Source organism: Metarhizium album, assembly GCF_000804445.1.
Source record: "Metarhizium album ARSEF 1941 chromosome Unknown scaffold_1, whole genome shotgun sequence".
Classification (NCBI taxonomy): domain Eukaryota; kingdom Fungi; phylum Ascomycota; class Sordariomycetes; order Hypocreales; family Clavicipitaceae; genus Metarhizium; species Metarhizium album.
In genome coordinates this window covers 11,866-26,931 of record NW_024467575.1, presented here as the reverse complement: position 1 = coordinate 26,931, position 15,066 = coordinate 11,866, and the positions used below count along the sequence as shown (strand labels likewise).

Below are 15,066 nucleotides of genomic sequence, written 5' to 3'. Positions count from 1 at the left end.
ATTGTTTTTGATGGCCTAGGGCGTGAGGAGGCGGTGGGTGGCCTCTGCGAAACTGTCCACCGTCGTCGTGCATCAGTCGCAAGTCGCAAGTCGGCCTCGGGCTCGCTTGGCGGCAACGAGCCGCGTCCAATAAGCGCGCCGCGCACGTGCCATTGAATGGCGAATGGCCTCAGGTCTCTCCCACGTCAAAGCATCCATCAATGTACGTACGTACCTGCGTTTGCATGCTGGGCGCCTCGACGCCATGTCTTGTCTCGGTCCAGGGTGATTGACACGATATCCGCCATTTCCCTCTCCTCCTCGGACGGAAACCCACCAGTCCGCATCCGCAACGATGGCTTGGCCATATGGGTTTCCAAGCCTCACCGACGAGGAGAAGCTGCTGCGGCGCCAGACCCTCGACCTGTACGCCTGCATCGCTCACTACTCAGCCCTTGCGCCGGCTCTCGTCTTCCTGGCATATCGCCTCCTGAAACGGGTCGCCTCCCAAGTTCAGTCCGCGTCCGGGTCGTCGAGCGAAGGACAAGGTCCTCGCTACAGCGCCGTGCCCAACTCTCCCACCATCAAGGCCCAATTGCAGAGTCCGGCGGGGAGGTTTGCCTCGCAATGCCGCAAGGCTGCCTGGTGGCTGGGCCATGATGTCTGCTTTGCCGGCTCTCGCTGGGGCCAGAGGGATGAATGGCTCGTGGGAGCCGTCTGGACCGCCTGGCTGCTCGTGCTGTCCGTCAGAGGCACGGGGAACGGTGAGATGCGTCGTGGCCGCACGCAGCCCTTGATCCCACGCCGCCGCTGACCAAAGGCTCGCGTCTAGACTACTTCCATCTGACCAAGCGCTTTGGCGCCGTCGCCGTGTCCCAGTTGCCAATCCAATACCTCCTGGCCCTCAAGGCCTTGAACCCCGTCGCCAGCATCTTTGCCTCGTCCCACGAGCACATCAACCGCTACCACAGGCTTCTGGGGCGCATCATCTACGGCCTCGTGTGCCTTCACCTGCTGCTTTACAGTTCCTATTTCGTCAGCCAAGGCATCTGGCTCCGGCGCATGCTTGACTTGGTCGTCTCCTGCGGCCTCGTCGCCTCGTTCGCATATCATGGCCTCGCCGCCACCGCCTTGCGCAAAGCGAGGGAGTATTCCTACAGACTCTTCTTCATCACCCACCTCGCCGTGGCACTGCTCACGCCTGTCCTGCTCTTCTTCCACGCCTCGTCGGCCAGGCTCTACATTGCCGAGGCCCTGGCCATTTTCGCCCTCGACCTGGCCGCTCGACGAATCACCACCATCAGTGCCCCCTCCACGGTCGAGCTCATTCCCGGAACGACTCTCGTCAAGGTCACGTCTTCCATCCCCGCCCACAAGCTGGCTCGTTTCCGCGTCGCGCCCGGCTCACACATATACCTGAGTGTCCCGCCGCAAGCTCGCACCGCCGCCGTTCCGTCCTCCAAGTCCGCCATCTTTGATTACCTGTGCAACCCCTTCTCCGTCGCTGCCGTCGACGCCCAAGACGGCACCATCTGCCTCGTCGCTCGCGTCAGGAACGGGCCCATGACAAACCTTCTCTCCGCCTTCTCGTCCGCAACCTCCGCCCCCCAGCCGCCCTCGGACGCTCGCAACATCACCCTCGGTATCGAAGGCCCCTATGGCACCATGGCCACTCGGTACAACGACCTCGTGAACTGGGGTGCCACCAAGGTCCTCCTAGTGTCTGGCGGGGTGGGCGCGACGTTCACCCTGCCAATCTACCAAGCGCTCCAGAGCGAGCTACCCTCCGCCAAGACGCAATTCGTATGGGCCATCCGCAGCGCCGGCGACGCCACATGGGCCGTGTCAAACGAAACCACCGGCCAGGGCCTCCTCCAGGATCCCAATGTCCAGATCTACTTGACAGGAGACATGGGCCTGGGGGAGGACGGCCCCGCCGCGCCAGCAGGCTCCGTGGAAATGTCCAGCCTGCACCGGACGAACGGGCAGTTGACGGCAAATCACAACAAGAAGCGGCCCAACATCGAAAAGATTGTAGACGACACGTTCCGAGGGAGCTCGGACGAGTCCGTCGCAGTCCTGGTCTGCGGGCCCGTCGAGATGGCCAGAGAGCTTCAGCAAAGAGTCGGGCCGTGGGTCATGAAGGGCCGAAGGGTCTGGTGGCACAACGAGACTTTTGGCTGGTGAACAGAGTACTTGCTGGCTCTGGCTTTGATGGCCCTCATCCCGTGTTTGTACTTTTAGACCGTCGCATACGTCTCCCCGTATCCTTGGCATCGAATTTTACCCCTGCGTACATTTTCACGTCTGTTTCAAACAGCTGTCGTTGGGTGTTGCTGCATCCATCCATATCCATCCGTATCCACCCTTTGGACAGTGACAGCAATGGCTTGGATACAAAATGTAACAAAGGCACAGACAGTCACCGTCGTCACTCATCATCCACTTGATCGTTCAACTTCCAAGACTTGTAATCGTAGTAGACTACTGCTGACAAAGTTCCTCTCCACCAACGTTTCGTCTTTGCAACCGTTTGATATGGCATCCTTATCTGTTTTGCTCATCTACCTACAAGCATTCCGTTTTCCGCGGCCAAAGAGCCAAACATCCTACCCTGCGCCACGCATTTTCAATTATCAAACTACCAAAAAAAGAGACCAATATCATTGTCTGTAGCGGGCGAGTTGTGCCATGATATTTTGTACTTGGCTGGCAGCATCGCCGCTGCTCCCAGCTGCACCTGGATTGCTGCTTCCGTTTGGCTGCTGTCCTCCGTAAGGAGCCCCATAAGGTGTCTGTGGAGGTGCGTGTTGCTGGGGGTTCGTGGCGCTCAAGCTCCCCAAGATAGCTTGTATGTCAACTGCAGGGTTGTGGGCTGCGTGAGCACCACCGACCGCTGGGTGAGGGTAGCTGCCGGCTGCAGGAGGGGCTGCTGGCTGGCTCTGCATGGTTGACAGCAGTCGCTGGAGAGTGGCATTATCGACTTGGCCCATCAAGCTGGCAATATCTGCGGCCGAGGTTGGCGGTGGTTGCTGTGGCTGTAGAGGGTACGCAGTTGCCTGTTGACCTCCACCATAACCAGGCTGGTGATGCTGTGTACCGTAGGGGTTCTGGTATGCTCCGTTGCTACCGTAGCCTTGGTTGTAGTTTGCGGCTGCGGCTGCGGCTGCGGCACCCGACTTGGCGCGCAGAATAACCTCCGCAGCGGTGCCAGGATCGAGGTCCACGTACTGATCAAAGCGCACATTGTTGCTGCCAGCAGAGCGGTCGAACACCTGGACGGGAACCCTGGCGAGGTTTTGTGCACGGACATCCAAGTCCACGACACCATGCACACCTTCAGCAGCTTGTTGCTGGATGACTTGATCCTTGGGAAAGCGAGGATGCAAGTACATAACCTGCGTCTTCAGGCCTTTGACCTTGAAGGCTCCTTCAACCCAATTTACGAAATCGCGATTGACATCGGGTTGCAGGATAATTTGCACGTCTGGCACGTCGGCACCGTATCTTCGTGGAATATCGAGCTCTGGCTCATTACGATGTCGTCCGAGTGAGCTTGGGCTTCGTCTCCGATAGGCATCGCGGTCATTTCGCCCGTATGCCGGCGATCGAGATCGTCCTCGGCCGCCCCGACTGGGGTCGCTGTGCCCACGGTCTCTACCCCCAAAATTGTCATCGCGGGGGTAGTAATCGTTGCGACGAGGGGAATGGTTTCTACCAGGACGATAATCATCTCGGCCGTGTTTATCGCCTCTTCGACCATTCTCACGGCCGCGACCTCTGTCTGGGCTGCGTTTGCGGTCTTTCTTTGCCTTGTCTTGTACACGAGATATTTCCAGGTCTATCCAGGGGCTGTCAGAACTGTGATGTTCGAGTCTAAAGCAAGATCAACCATGACTTACGTATGCGACGGCCCTTGATCTCAATTCCCTGTAGGTTGTCCATTGCCCTTAGACCTTCTTCAACGGTATGATACTGCACAAATCCATAGGCAGACTTCAAGGAAATTTGTGCAAGTCTACCATATTTATGGAATAATTCAAACACGTCGCGCTTGGAAACCTTGTCACTTGAAAGGTTGCCTGCAGGGGAACACAACAGAATCAGTGAACATTCAAACGTGGCGGGTTAAGGTGGGAAGATGACATACCAATAAAGATGCGAGATCCTTCAGGAAATCGATCCCACTTGGCCTCGGACATATATTGTCTCTCGTCGGTCATGAATTGGTCCCAGTGGCGTTGGTAATCTACATCACGACCTTGATCCGCGGAGGACCCAGCTTCTGCCTGGGTTGGGTACGACGAAACACTCAAACCGCTGGCAGGAGGAAGGGGAAGACTGGCCAGGGAGTCTGTGGACGTTCCTGGAGCACTGCCGACGTGATATGATGGCGTTTGGCCATTGCTTGGTTGAGCAACAGCCCCGGCGGCTGCATTAGGGTTAGCTCCCGCAGGATGATGCTGTGAGGCATACAATGGGGAAGTGGAGTGCGGCTGGGGAGGCCTTGGGGGAAGGGAAGAGGTAGATGGCAATGCAGTCGAGGACGACAGAGACGCAGAACCTGTGGGCGGTTCGGCCTGTGTCGACGAGGCAGGAGATGGATCAGGGTCGGTGCTGGATTCAGTAGGTTGGGCAGCGAGGTCAGCCATAAGTCTCTGGATGTCAAACGACGATGAGCTTTGCGACTCTGCGACAGCGGCACTTGGTCCGTCTGTGGGCTTAGGCTGGGCTCCTAGGTCTTGGTGGCCATCCGCTTCATCGTCTGCTGGTGCTGGGGCAGCAGGGTCGACGGCAGATTCATGCTGGGCATTTTGATGACGGTTCGAGGCAGGCAGCGTCAGAGACGTCGCAGAGGGGTCATGGAAGGTAGCGGGGCTAACTTCTGAAGATTGGCTGACACTCGGCTGCTCGGACGGAGTGGAAACTGGATTGGATTCTTGCGGACTCGACGACATAGGTTGATCATTGCCCTGTTCATTTCCGTCGTGTGGTTCGATGGGCGAGTCAAACGTCTTGGCGTAATCGTCGTTGGCATCTGAGGGTTCTGGCTGAGGCTGGGCCTGCGCAGGCCGGGCAGGCTCAGTGTCCTCGCCATACGGATCGTTCAAACTGTCGTCATCTACAGCATCGTCGTTGTCAGTGGCATCAGCGAGAGCGGGATCGACAAGTGGATATTCGACGATGGCCTCGGCCGCACCATTCGCAGCGGCAACCATGGCGTCGATGGTATCGACGGTGTCTTGGAGGGCTGGAACAACAAGCGGCGCCGCGGTATGGACGGGCGATGGCGACACGGGGGACAGGTTGGCACTGGCCTGAAGTTCGGCTTCAGGCTCTTTCATGAAAGCGAAGGGGATTCGACCTCAGCTTGGGCAAGGTGGGAAGCAGAGCTGGAGCCACTTGCACCGTATGGGTATGGGCGCGATGACCTGAACGATGCCGAACGCCGAGTCGGAAGGATGAGCTTGTGCAAGGCGGGCGGAGGCGACGGGGTTTGGGATGGTTGACGAGTATCAGCAGACTGGCATTGAATCCATCGATGCTCTCGGAATCGACAGTGGCTGTGCTGTGTCAACGCTTGGCCAAAGGTCTGCGTGCTGCTGCAGGGCAATGGACGAGAAACGAGCAGCGCGCGTTGAACGAGGCGACTTTGATGGCAGAAGAGATTTTCTTTTTCTCGGAAAGCTAGGGTGACTGATCTTCTCGGCAGTTGCTCGCGTGAGGACGATAGCACGGGATGCCTCTTGGGCTCTTGGGCTCTTGGGCTCTTGGGGGGGGGAGGAGATGTGAAGATTTGAAAAGAGCAAAAATGGCTGGGCGGCGTTGGAGATGAAAAGTGGCACCTTGTGGCCTTGGGGGACAGGCACACGCCGAAATCGACGCTGGGCGGTGCCGCTAGTCAGGTTTAGGACGTGCGAGTTCAATTTGCCTTCAGACGCCGAGTCTTGGATCGGGCAGATATGAAGAATCGTTAGCATTACAGACTCGGCCACCATTGGGATCCTGGTGATTCGGCAATTCCGTGCGGTCCAGCCAATGCCAATATTCAAAACCCACGACGCTGGACGATCCGTCTCGAGCCCACCGAGGACGTATTCTGCAACGTACCCTGGAGACACGGATCTCAGTGTGCACTTACTTGCACGCCACACAGCCTTTTGGCGGGAATCCCTCTCCTTGGAAGGCTGCTTGCGTCGCTGTCATGATAAGCCACGGGCTGTCGAGGCGCGTTGTCGGCATCGCGCGACCCTTGCAGAGGATGGTGCAACCCGTTTGGTTATGTAGGCTCAAGAGATATGACGCCTTTGATGCAAATCTCGACCAGGAAGCGCTGGCTGAAGCAAGGACTTGGTTTCAATCTTTTGACGCAACCCAGTTACCCAGCGGCAACACGACCTACGCGCGGTCCAGCGGCCCAGGCGGCCAGCACGTTAACAAGTGAGCAAGACACTCCTTTCCTCTTGGCTGGTGTCTGTTTTCGGGGTGGCCTACTGATGGCGTATGCATAGGACGGAAACCAAGGCCACTACAGTATATCCAGTGAGAGATCTTCTGTCCTCGCTGCCCCGGAATCTGCACTCCACTATACGGTCGTCCAAGTACTACGTCGCGAGTAACGATAGCCTCACGTTTCAAGACCAGACTCATCGGTCGAGAGCTGCGAATGCAGACGAGAATCGAAACAAGCTCATGCAAGAAGTCATCCGCATCTACAAAGCAACAACGCCAACAAAGACTGGTGACGAGAAGAAGAAGAAATATGAAATCATGTGAGGGCCTCTGAGACACAGTATGTGAGTGTCGCTTCACTGTTGCTAACCTCGGAGAAGAGAAAAACGATTTCACGAATCTCGCATCAAACAGAAAAAGTTTGCCAGCGCAAAGAAACAATCACGAAAAGGCTCGCAGGGCTGAATTTCCCTCGGCAGAGCCAAGTAGACATATTTGTCCTGACCAAGTCTTCCCAATCACCCTCCAACGCCCAGTCAATACGAACCACGCGTGAAGTGAGGAAGGGAACATGCCAATGACAGATCAACCCACACAAGGCCGATATATATACGTATATGGAGTCATCAATAGCCAGTGTGCTTCCAATCTGGATGGTGGAGCAAAGGCCACGACTTTCTCACGCGAGGTGCCGTTGAAAGACGAAATAGCGACCCGCCCCGGGTACGATAGAATCAAGACTTGCGCCATCGTACCTGCGGTGGCCAGTTGCTAGTTGTGATGAGCTGCGATTGATTTGCCTACCGAGAAAGATGTGTCTGGCACACCAGCTGCACGTGAACCTGAAGATGTTGACAGCCAACGCGGACAACGGGGTCGCCGTTTCGGAAATAATGAGCGTTTCGCGTCAGTCCACATGATGTGTCATGACGCGAAACAAGCTGTGGTGCGCAAAAGGCCATCACCAGTCGGATGGGAGTCGAAGGGCGGGCAGCTCAAAGAGAAGCAACCCCACCGTCCGCTCCGATGATTGATGACCGCATCTGAAGCTGAAGCTCAGGTTCCCATGCATGTGCGAGACCCCACCTAGTCGAAATGCCTCCCCGGACTAAGTACCTTGGGTTGGTCTCTCCTCCGCGCGTAATCTCGATGCATCGACACGCCGACCACGCAACGTCGTGGCCTCTAGACGAACCAAGAATCCAATACATCGCTGCCTTGCCTTTGATTTCAGGATAAGGCCATATCCTGGTATATCCCCTTATTTCTCTCGCTCTTCGCCGCCCCTCCGCCCCTTCCAAAGCGAATCCGCAACTCAGGATCCCGAATCTCGAACCCAACGGCCCTGCCGACGCTTCACGAGGCAAACCCTTCGCGGCGACGCCCGGTTGCTCCCGTACCATCCGTGCGAACACGCGGGCAACAGGAGGATGGATAGCCGCCAGCAGGCACAGCAGCCTCAGGTCCAGCCCTGTAGATACAAGGTCGGAAAGACACTGGGAGCTGGCTCCTACTCTGTCGTCAAGGAATGCGTCCACATCGACACTGGTCGGTACTATGCTGCCAAAGTCATCAATAAGCGGCTCATGGCAGGGCGCGAGCACATGGTACGTGAAGCCCAAGCCTGGCGCCGCTCCGAGGGATTTGACGTGGCGCATCGTCACGGTTGAGACGACTGGAATTCCGAAAAAAGGCCCGCCTGCTAACAAGGTCTTGGCCATGTCGTCTAGGTCCGCAACGAAATCGCCGTCCTAAAGAAGGTGTCGATGGGCCACCAAAACATCCTGACGCTCGTCGACTACTTTGAAACCATGAACAACCTCTACCTCGTCACCGACCTGGCACTTGGCGGCGAACTCTTTGACCGAATCTGTCGCAAGGGATCATACTACGAATCCGACGCCGCCGACCTCATCCGCGCAACTCTTTCCGCCGTCGCCTACCTGCACGACCACGGCATTGTCCACCGCGACCTCAAGCCCGAGAACCTTCTGTTCCGAACGCCAGAGGACAACGCGGACCTGCTCATCGCCGACTTCGGCCTCTCCCGCATCATGGACGAAGAACAGTTCCACGTCCTCACGACCACCTGCGGCACGCCGGGGTACATGGCGCCGGAAATCTTCAAAAAGACGGGCCACGGCAAGCCCGTCGACCTCTGGGCCCTGGGAGTCATCACCTACTTCCTGCTCTGCGGCTACACGCCCTTCGACCGAGACTCGGACTTCGAGGAGATGCAGGCCATCCTCAACGCAGACTACAGCTTCACGCCCGTCGAGTACTGGCGCGGCGTCTCCAGCCACGCCAAGGACTTCATCCGCCGGTGCCTGACCATCGACCACACCAAACGCATCACCGCCCACGAGGCCCTCCAGCACCCCTTTGTCGCCGCCGAGCAGCCCGTGGCCGGGGCGGGCGAGAACCTCCTGCCCACCATCAAGAAGAACTTCAACGCCCGCCGCACCCTCCACGCAGCCATCGACACCGTCCGCGCCATCAACAAGCTCCGCGAAGCCCAGCACCTCATGGACGGCGCTCGCTCAAAAGAGCCCGGCCGCGGCGCAGCCCCCCGCGCCGACGGCAACCCAACACGCAGCAACGGCGGCGACAGCGGCATCTCGCTCGGCAAAGAAGACTCCGGCTACGCCACACAGCACGACGCCGACGTCCTCATGGCCGACGCCGCCGCAGCCGCCGCCGCCGCCGCCGCCGCACCAACCGTCGCCAGTGTCCCCGCCTCCCTGCAGCCAGGCAATCAAGCAAACAAGGTCATACAAACAAGCAAAGGTCTCTGGAGCCCTGTATCGAACCGTTAGAGTCGGCCTCCGCTACCCCGTCGCCATGCCCCCCCTCCCCCCCGCAAGTTGGATACAACAAACAAAGCGCGCCGGAAGCCCTATTCGTCATGCTGGCTGGCTCGTTGCTTCTTTCTCTTTTCGGCTGTCGATATCAATTCTTCTAGAGTCTTAGATGGACGATGAACGGTGGACCGTGGGATGCTTACGGACGAGTTAATGATACATCAAGCGAGGGACGCACCAGACGCAACCTGAATCCGGGCCTGAATTCAGATCCAAGAATCGTCCTCACTCCCTTCCCCTTCCCCTTTCCCTTTTCTTTCCCGTTTCCTTCCCCCCCCTCCTGTCCCGCTCTCTGTGTGCTTGACATAGCCTTTATTGGTGGCGACACCGTGAGACCGAATGGCATGGTGTTCGAGAAGGTCGAGGAGCTCGAGGAGGCCCAGGAGAGCAGGTTATGAACTTATGAACACTAGACTAGGAACTAGGACTCGCCTAGCCAGCCATCCGCTGACAACCCAGGGCTGCATTGTGTGTACAAAACACTGCAATTCACTCGCAACTTTCGTCACAGTGCGTCTACGTCTCAGACGTGTTCTTTGGTTTGAAAGTTTGTTTCAAGGTTTCATTCCTTTCTAATTCTAGTTTTTAGCGAGTGGCATCTTTGGTATTCCCCTGATGGGTTTCATCATCACAAGCCATGAGTCCCAAAACCCCCGTCTGCCCTCGCGGGCAAATCACACAGTAAACCGCCTGTCCCATATGTCCAAATCATGAGCGCCTTTCCCGTCCACTGCCAGGCTCTCTAGCGAGCGTATCGGTGCATGTTAAACCTTCCCTATTGACCCATATATGCACGAATTACTTGGTATGTATACATTACGTACTCTATCATTGCAAGCCGATGCCGTGGCCATTATATGCAGTACGTTGGATCAAGTCCACTTCCCCGTGGCGCTCGTCCCCTTCCTGCGTCATTAAAAGCCAACTGACCAAATGTGTCAGAGGGCTGCCACGTTTGCTGGAGCGTGCCATGGATCCAAATTAAAATAAATAATTGAACATCACGTTGCGCCAATTCGCTGTGCCGATGAATGCCAAAGATGTTTGGAAAGAAAAAAAGGTGGGTTCGAAGATTAATTATGTTAAGTTGATTAGGCAGCAAGCCGAGAATCATAAGCAACTGTCGTCAAGAGGTGCTCCCGCGATGAGAGAGGGCGAGGAAGGTGGTGAGCTGAAAGTGTCGAGTCGTCGGAGCGTGTCATTATGCGCGGGTAAAAGTCTTCGGCTGGTTTTGTTCCTAATTGTGTTGTCGGACAACGACAACCTCGCTTAATTCGACGTCTCGAGGCGGCGCACTACCATCCCATATTTGACCGTTGGCCGATATGTCCATCACCATCATCCCTGGAACTGTGTCCTCTGAGATGGTTGGGCTCAGTGTGCCGCTGCTGGAGCTGCAGCTGGAGCTGCTCCCCAGCGTCCAGCCATCGCTTGAAGTCTCTCGACTTTGTTCCAGCAACCCGAGGCCGAAGTATTCATGTCCGTATTCCTCGTCTGCGAGCCGGTGGCGGTCCCCGATTTCGACATACTCGTACTCCCATCGGGTGATCTTGTCGGCCTGGCGCTGAGGCAGGTAGCGCGCCCGCACGGAGTAAAAAAAACCTACAGCGATAAGACCGCCGCCAACAAGATCTATGGCATAGTGGTGGCTGAGATACATGGTCGACCACCAGATCCACCCGACATAGCCGACGAAGAACATCCGGAACTGAGGAAAGCAATGGCTCATGAAGAGAGCTTCGAGTACAGCGTAGCCTCCATGCAATGACGGGAACGCACCAAACGGTAAGGGGGCGTTGGTGAAGTTGGTCGTGTACAGGTCGATATTGAAGATTTTGTCGACGCGAGCAAGACCAGCCGGAGAACCCTCCATGCCGTACATCGCCGGGACAAGGCCATGTTCATTCTCGTACCAAGGAGGTGTGCACGGGAACATTAGTTGGATAGTTACGCCAAGGATGCTCATCCAACCAAATGTGCGGGCAAACACAGGAGTCGTTCCAGGAGCGGCAAAAATGAACATGAGGAGTGAGCACACGGCAGGGGCCCCAAAGTGAATGATACCATAGGGGAGCCAGGCCAGAATGTCCAGGATGGCGTGCTTGTGGGCAGAGAGGATGTTGGACAAATTGGCACCGTATAAGACGTTCTCAAGGGCCGGCAGCACTCGAACCCAAATATGGGGCCTGTAATCGTAAGGGATGAAGCTGTGGCAAGTTGACGTTAACATTTGTCGAGTTCGATTGACTTGGCTCACGGATGAACAACTCTCAAACAAAAGGAGGAAAGGGGGGGGGTCTCTAAAGGCGCTTTCAACTACGTACCGACTGCAGAAGAAGTAGACGAGCCAAACCCATATCGTCACGGCTGGCAAAAAGAACTGTCGGGTCGCGGGCATGAGGAAAATCCAAGATGCAGCAACCAAGGCAAGAAACTTGAGTGTAGGAGCGGGAGGGGCAATCCAAAGGGAGAAGAGCGTCAATCCGACAAGGAAGACGTATTGCAAGTCCGAAGCTCTCCACCTGTGCCTTTGAAGATCCCGCAAACCATCCCAAGAATTGAATGACGTTCGCAAGGCCGTGATGTCTTCCGCGCCGGGGTGCATTGTCTTGGATTTGGATCGAGCTCGTCTTCGGCCAACATGGTAGCGGCTAGGGAGGCGATTTAAGAATGCGATGGTCAGGTTCTCAGTCCATAGAGACGGCAGAACCGGCTTTCCCGGAACGGAGCCGGGAAGGTCCTTCATGATAGGAATATGAACGGAGCTGAAGCCACGATTGCGGCTCGTGGGGGGAGAGAAGGGTCGTTCAACCTCGACGAGACGTTCTCAACGCGAAAGGCGACTGGGATCCGGCGCACAGCAACACGTACGATGGCGTATTGCTGGCGACAGGGTCCCGTCAAGGGCGGATCCAAATATCTGAAGGAAAAAAATACCCAAATTCTATCTCATAATCCAAAGCTGAGGGGGAACCGGGTCTTCCGAAGGGTCTCGAATAGCCAGTCGAGGGTCGGGCGTCAGAGACGATGCGGTTTCTCGGTATGTGCCACGATGATGTTGTTGGTCGGCGTCGTGGAGGTGGACAGGACGGTTGGCGACTCGAGGCACGCGTGAGCAAAGGGGAAGGGAGGGAGGGAAGGGGAGGGAGGGAACAAGGAAAGTCGCGGGCGAGTGGAAAGAAAGTCGGAGGAAAAAGAGTCTGGAGTACGGAGTAGGAGAGGAGCAAACGGATCTGAAAGGAAGCAAAAGAGGCGGGACGAGGTACTAAAAGAGGAGGGTCAAGCCACAGGAAAGAGGAATTGATGGCAGACTGGAGGTACGGAGTACGGAGTACGGAGTACTTGGTACAGGCAGAAGCAGAGGCAGGCAAGGCTGGGCTGGGCTGGGCTGGGCTGTGTGGCGCCACGGAGGAGGGCCAAGTACAAGTACAAGTACAAGCCAAGTCCTCGGACGACGGGACGGGCGAGGCGACCTGGGGACGTGGGCAAGAGGGCAATCAATGAATCTACTCCGTACTTGGATGGGGGCGATGGGAATGATGAACCATGGCCGGACGAGGTTTTTGTGCCTTTCCGTGAGGCGCAGGACGAGCTTTCTTGGCGTCGGGCGAGGCAGAAACAGTGAGCGCACCGAGGGAGTGAGGAGGCCAACAAGGGCACAAAGAAGTGGGCAGACTTGAGGCCGCCGGGCCAGACAGGAGACGTCAAACCACCAGGGCCTGCACCACACCTGCGCATTGCGCTTTTGGCGCGTCGCGAGACCGACAATGCCTGCACTAACTCGGTACAGTGCGTAGCCCGCTACGTTTTGAGTTAAGATTTGATTTTAGCTGGACCTGGCCGTGAGGCCGGCGAGGGGCTATGATGAAAAGATCAAGTGATGACTTGTAGAGTCGTCGTCGTTGACGGTGTAGTCCAAGGCATTGGTGACTGGACGCTCATGCCAGTCACTCGCTGCACATTCATCTGCAGCAGCAGCAGCGGCGGCGGCGGCGGCGGCGTCGCTGATGATTCAGTGCACTTGCAGCCTCTGTAGAGTCTCTGACCCACGTCCGGACACACTGAGATGTCGGTGAGGCCCCGCGGGTGCTTCCCTGATAATTGCGACTGCAACCTGTGTCGTGTGCCCAGGCGAGGGATAGACGTCACCCATGCCCGCCGGAAGCTGCGGCACGAGCACCCCATTTACATGCCACCTTGGGGGCGCTGGGAAATGGGCGGGAGCGCCCCAGGCCGGGGGAAGGGGGGGAGCAAAAAAAAAAAAAAAAAAGAAGGAAAAAGAAGGAAAAAAAAAAAGACACGCGCCATACCTTGTTGGGATGGGTGCTCATGTGGAACAAGCAGCAAGCCAAGCACCAGCCCCCAATGAGACTCTCTCTTCACCCTTGACTGGCCGTCGACCTCGATGACGGCACCGGGGGGCGCTTGTGGCTGGAAATTGCAGTGGGCTGAACCGGGTGCCACAAGCCCTAGGCCCCCGGCAGGGGTCGTGATTGGCTGCAGCTGCTTGAGATCAAACACTCGACACCCGCAGCTCTAGTCCCCAATCGCTGAAGCTGCAAGCTGCGTCCAGATTCCCCTGTCATCGCGTCCAGAAGTCCCTCGTCTGGTTGGCTGGAGGCCAGCAGAGAGCGGGGAGAGTTGAAGCGAGACCAACAGACACGTCGAGCCACTTGATCGAGTGGGGCGGGCTCGGGTCCTGGCAATGTGCCGCTGGCCGTGCTGCGCGCCGAGATGGACTGATGGAGCGACGATGCTGATGGCAATTCGATCCCAAACAACGAGATAGTACGGATGTATTGTCGGTTCATCTTGGAGCCATGCCACACGCCCGTCATCTCCAGTACCGGATACGCCGTACAGCCACTCGGCATGTGCCATGCGGCTTAAACAATCCACGGCACTGCAGAGTACGGTTGACGCGACAGTACTCAATGCCGTCGTGGCCTCGGCGTCGCATCATCGTACTCCATAAGGAGCATGCCGATGTCGCGAGGCCGGCATCACATTGAAGTCTGACCAAGGGGCAAATGGTGTTTGTGTGTGTTTGTGCTCGCCAGGGCCAGCGCTTGGCCACCGCCGCCCGTCAAGTTGCCGTCTTCAACCTGCATCGTACTTGAGTATGTACGCTATGCTGGCTGTCACGACGTCACATTAATTCTTCCGTGCTCATTACAAAGCACAAAGACCGTCATCCATCTTTCTCATCCCGCGGTCGGCGACGGAGCTTGGCAAATGCCGATGCGCCACGATGCCTACGACTAGCTTACGACGGCCCATGTTTCGCAGCTGCAAAGGCCAACACAACTGGTCTGCGACTTTTGCTTCGCCAAGCCAAGTTGAAGCGACATTGATCCAGAGACGTCTGCGCGAGGCTGCATGAATCCAGCATACCACAAGAGCCTTCAGCATGCCATCGAAGAGAGGAATGAGAGTGATGGCCGGCAGGACTCGCTACGGAGTATTGACCAAACTCGTGGACTCGGTACGGAGCAGGGAGCCAGCCGAGCCCATCCATGTACGGTACTCCGAGTCCGTACGTTGGACGTGGTACGCACATACGTATGCCAAGCACCCAGGCCTTGGACTAAAAAAGAGTGCATTCGCAGAGGGGCCAGTAGAGACAGACCACATCTTGGCTGTTGGGCCACTGGTGCGAACTGAGGAACGCGGACGCGAACAATCGAACTGCCTGCCGCAGTCTATCCCGAGCCATCCGACCACGATTCGCAGAAGGTCGTGATGATTCTTGGCCAAAAGCACGCTCCAGCCA

At 57.0% G+C, this 15,066-nt stretch overlaps 5 protein-coding genes across 5 annotated transcripts; 3 read left to right on the top strand and 2 right to left on the bottom strand.

Annotated features, from left to right (window-relative positions):
- Window positions 1-334: 334 nt before the first annotated feature.
- Window positions 335-2,166, top strand: MAM_00005 (Ferric reductase, NAD binding protein; the record flags this gene model as incomplete). The annotated part of the gene is made up of 2 exons (XM_040818805.1): window positions 335-743; window positions 812-2,166. 2 exons carry the CDS (start codon window positions 335-337, stop codon window positions 2,164-2,166), a joined length of 1,764 nt encoding a protein of 587 aa, XP_040682069.1.
- Window positions 2,167-2,642: 476 nt separating this feature from the next.
- On the bottom strand, window positions 2,643-5,324 carry MAM_00004 (Nucleotide-binding, alpha-beta plait; the record flags this gene model as incomplete). The annotated part of the gene is made up of 3 exons (XM_040818804.1): window positions 2,643-3,820; window positions 3,882-4,061; window positions 4,130-5,324. The coding sequence occupies 3 exons, from the start codon at window positions 5,322-5,324 to the stop codon at window positions 2,643-2,645; spliced, it is 2,553 nt and encodes an 850-aa protein (XP_040682068.1).
- Window positions 5,325-6,184: 860 nt separating this feature from the next.
- On the top strand, window positions 6,185-6,756 carry MAM_00003 (peptidyl-tRNA hydrolase domain-containing protein; the record flags this gene model as incomplete). Its single annotated transcript, XM_040818803.1, has 2 exons — window positions 6,185-6,420; window positions 6,492-6,756. The coding sequence occupies 2 exons, from the start codon at window positions 6,185-6,187 to the stop codon at window positions 6,754-6,756; spliced, it is 501 nt and encodes a 166-aa protein (XP_040682067.1).
- Window positions 6,757-7,862: 1,106 nt separating this feature from the next.
- Window positions 7,863-9,248, top strand: MAM_00002 (calmodulin-dependent protein kinase; the record flags this gene model as incomplete). The annotated part of the gene is made up of 2 exons (XM_040818802.1): window positions 7,863-8,039; window positions 8,163-9,248. 2 exons carry the CDS (start codon window positions 7,863-7,865, stop codon window positions 9,246-9,248), a joined length of 1,263 nt encoding a protein of 420 aa, XP_040682066.1.
- Window positions 9,249-10,530: 1,282 nt separating this feature from the next.
- MAM_00001 (aureobasidin resistance protein Aur1) lies at window positions 10,531-12,039 on the bottom strand (the record flags this gene model as incomplete). Its single annotated transcript, XM_040818801.1, has 2 exons — window positions 10,531-11,500; window positions 11,618-12,039. The coding sequence occupies 2 exons, from the start codon at window positions 12,037-12,039 to the stop codon at window positions 10,531-10,533; spliced, it is 1,392 nt and encodes a 463-aa protein (XP_040682065.1).
- Between the last annotated feature and the right edge of the window lie 3,027 nt (window positions 12,040-15,066).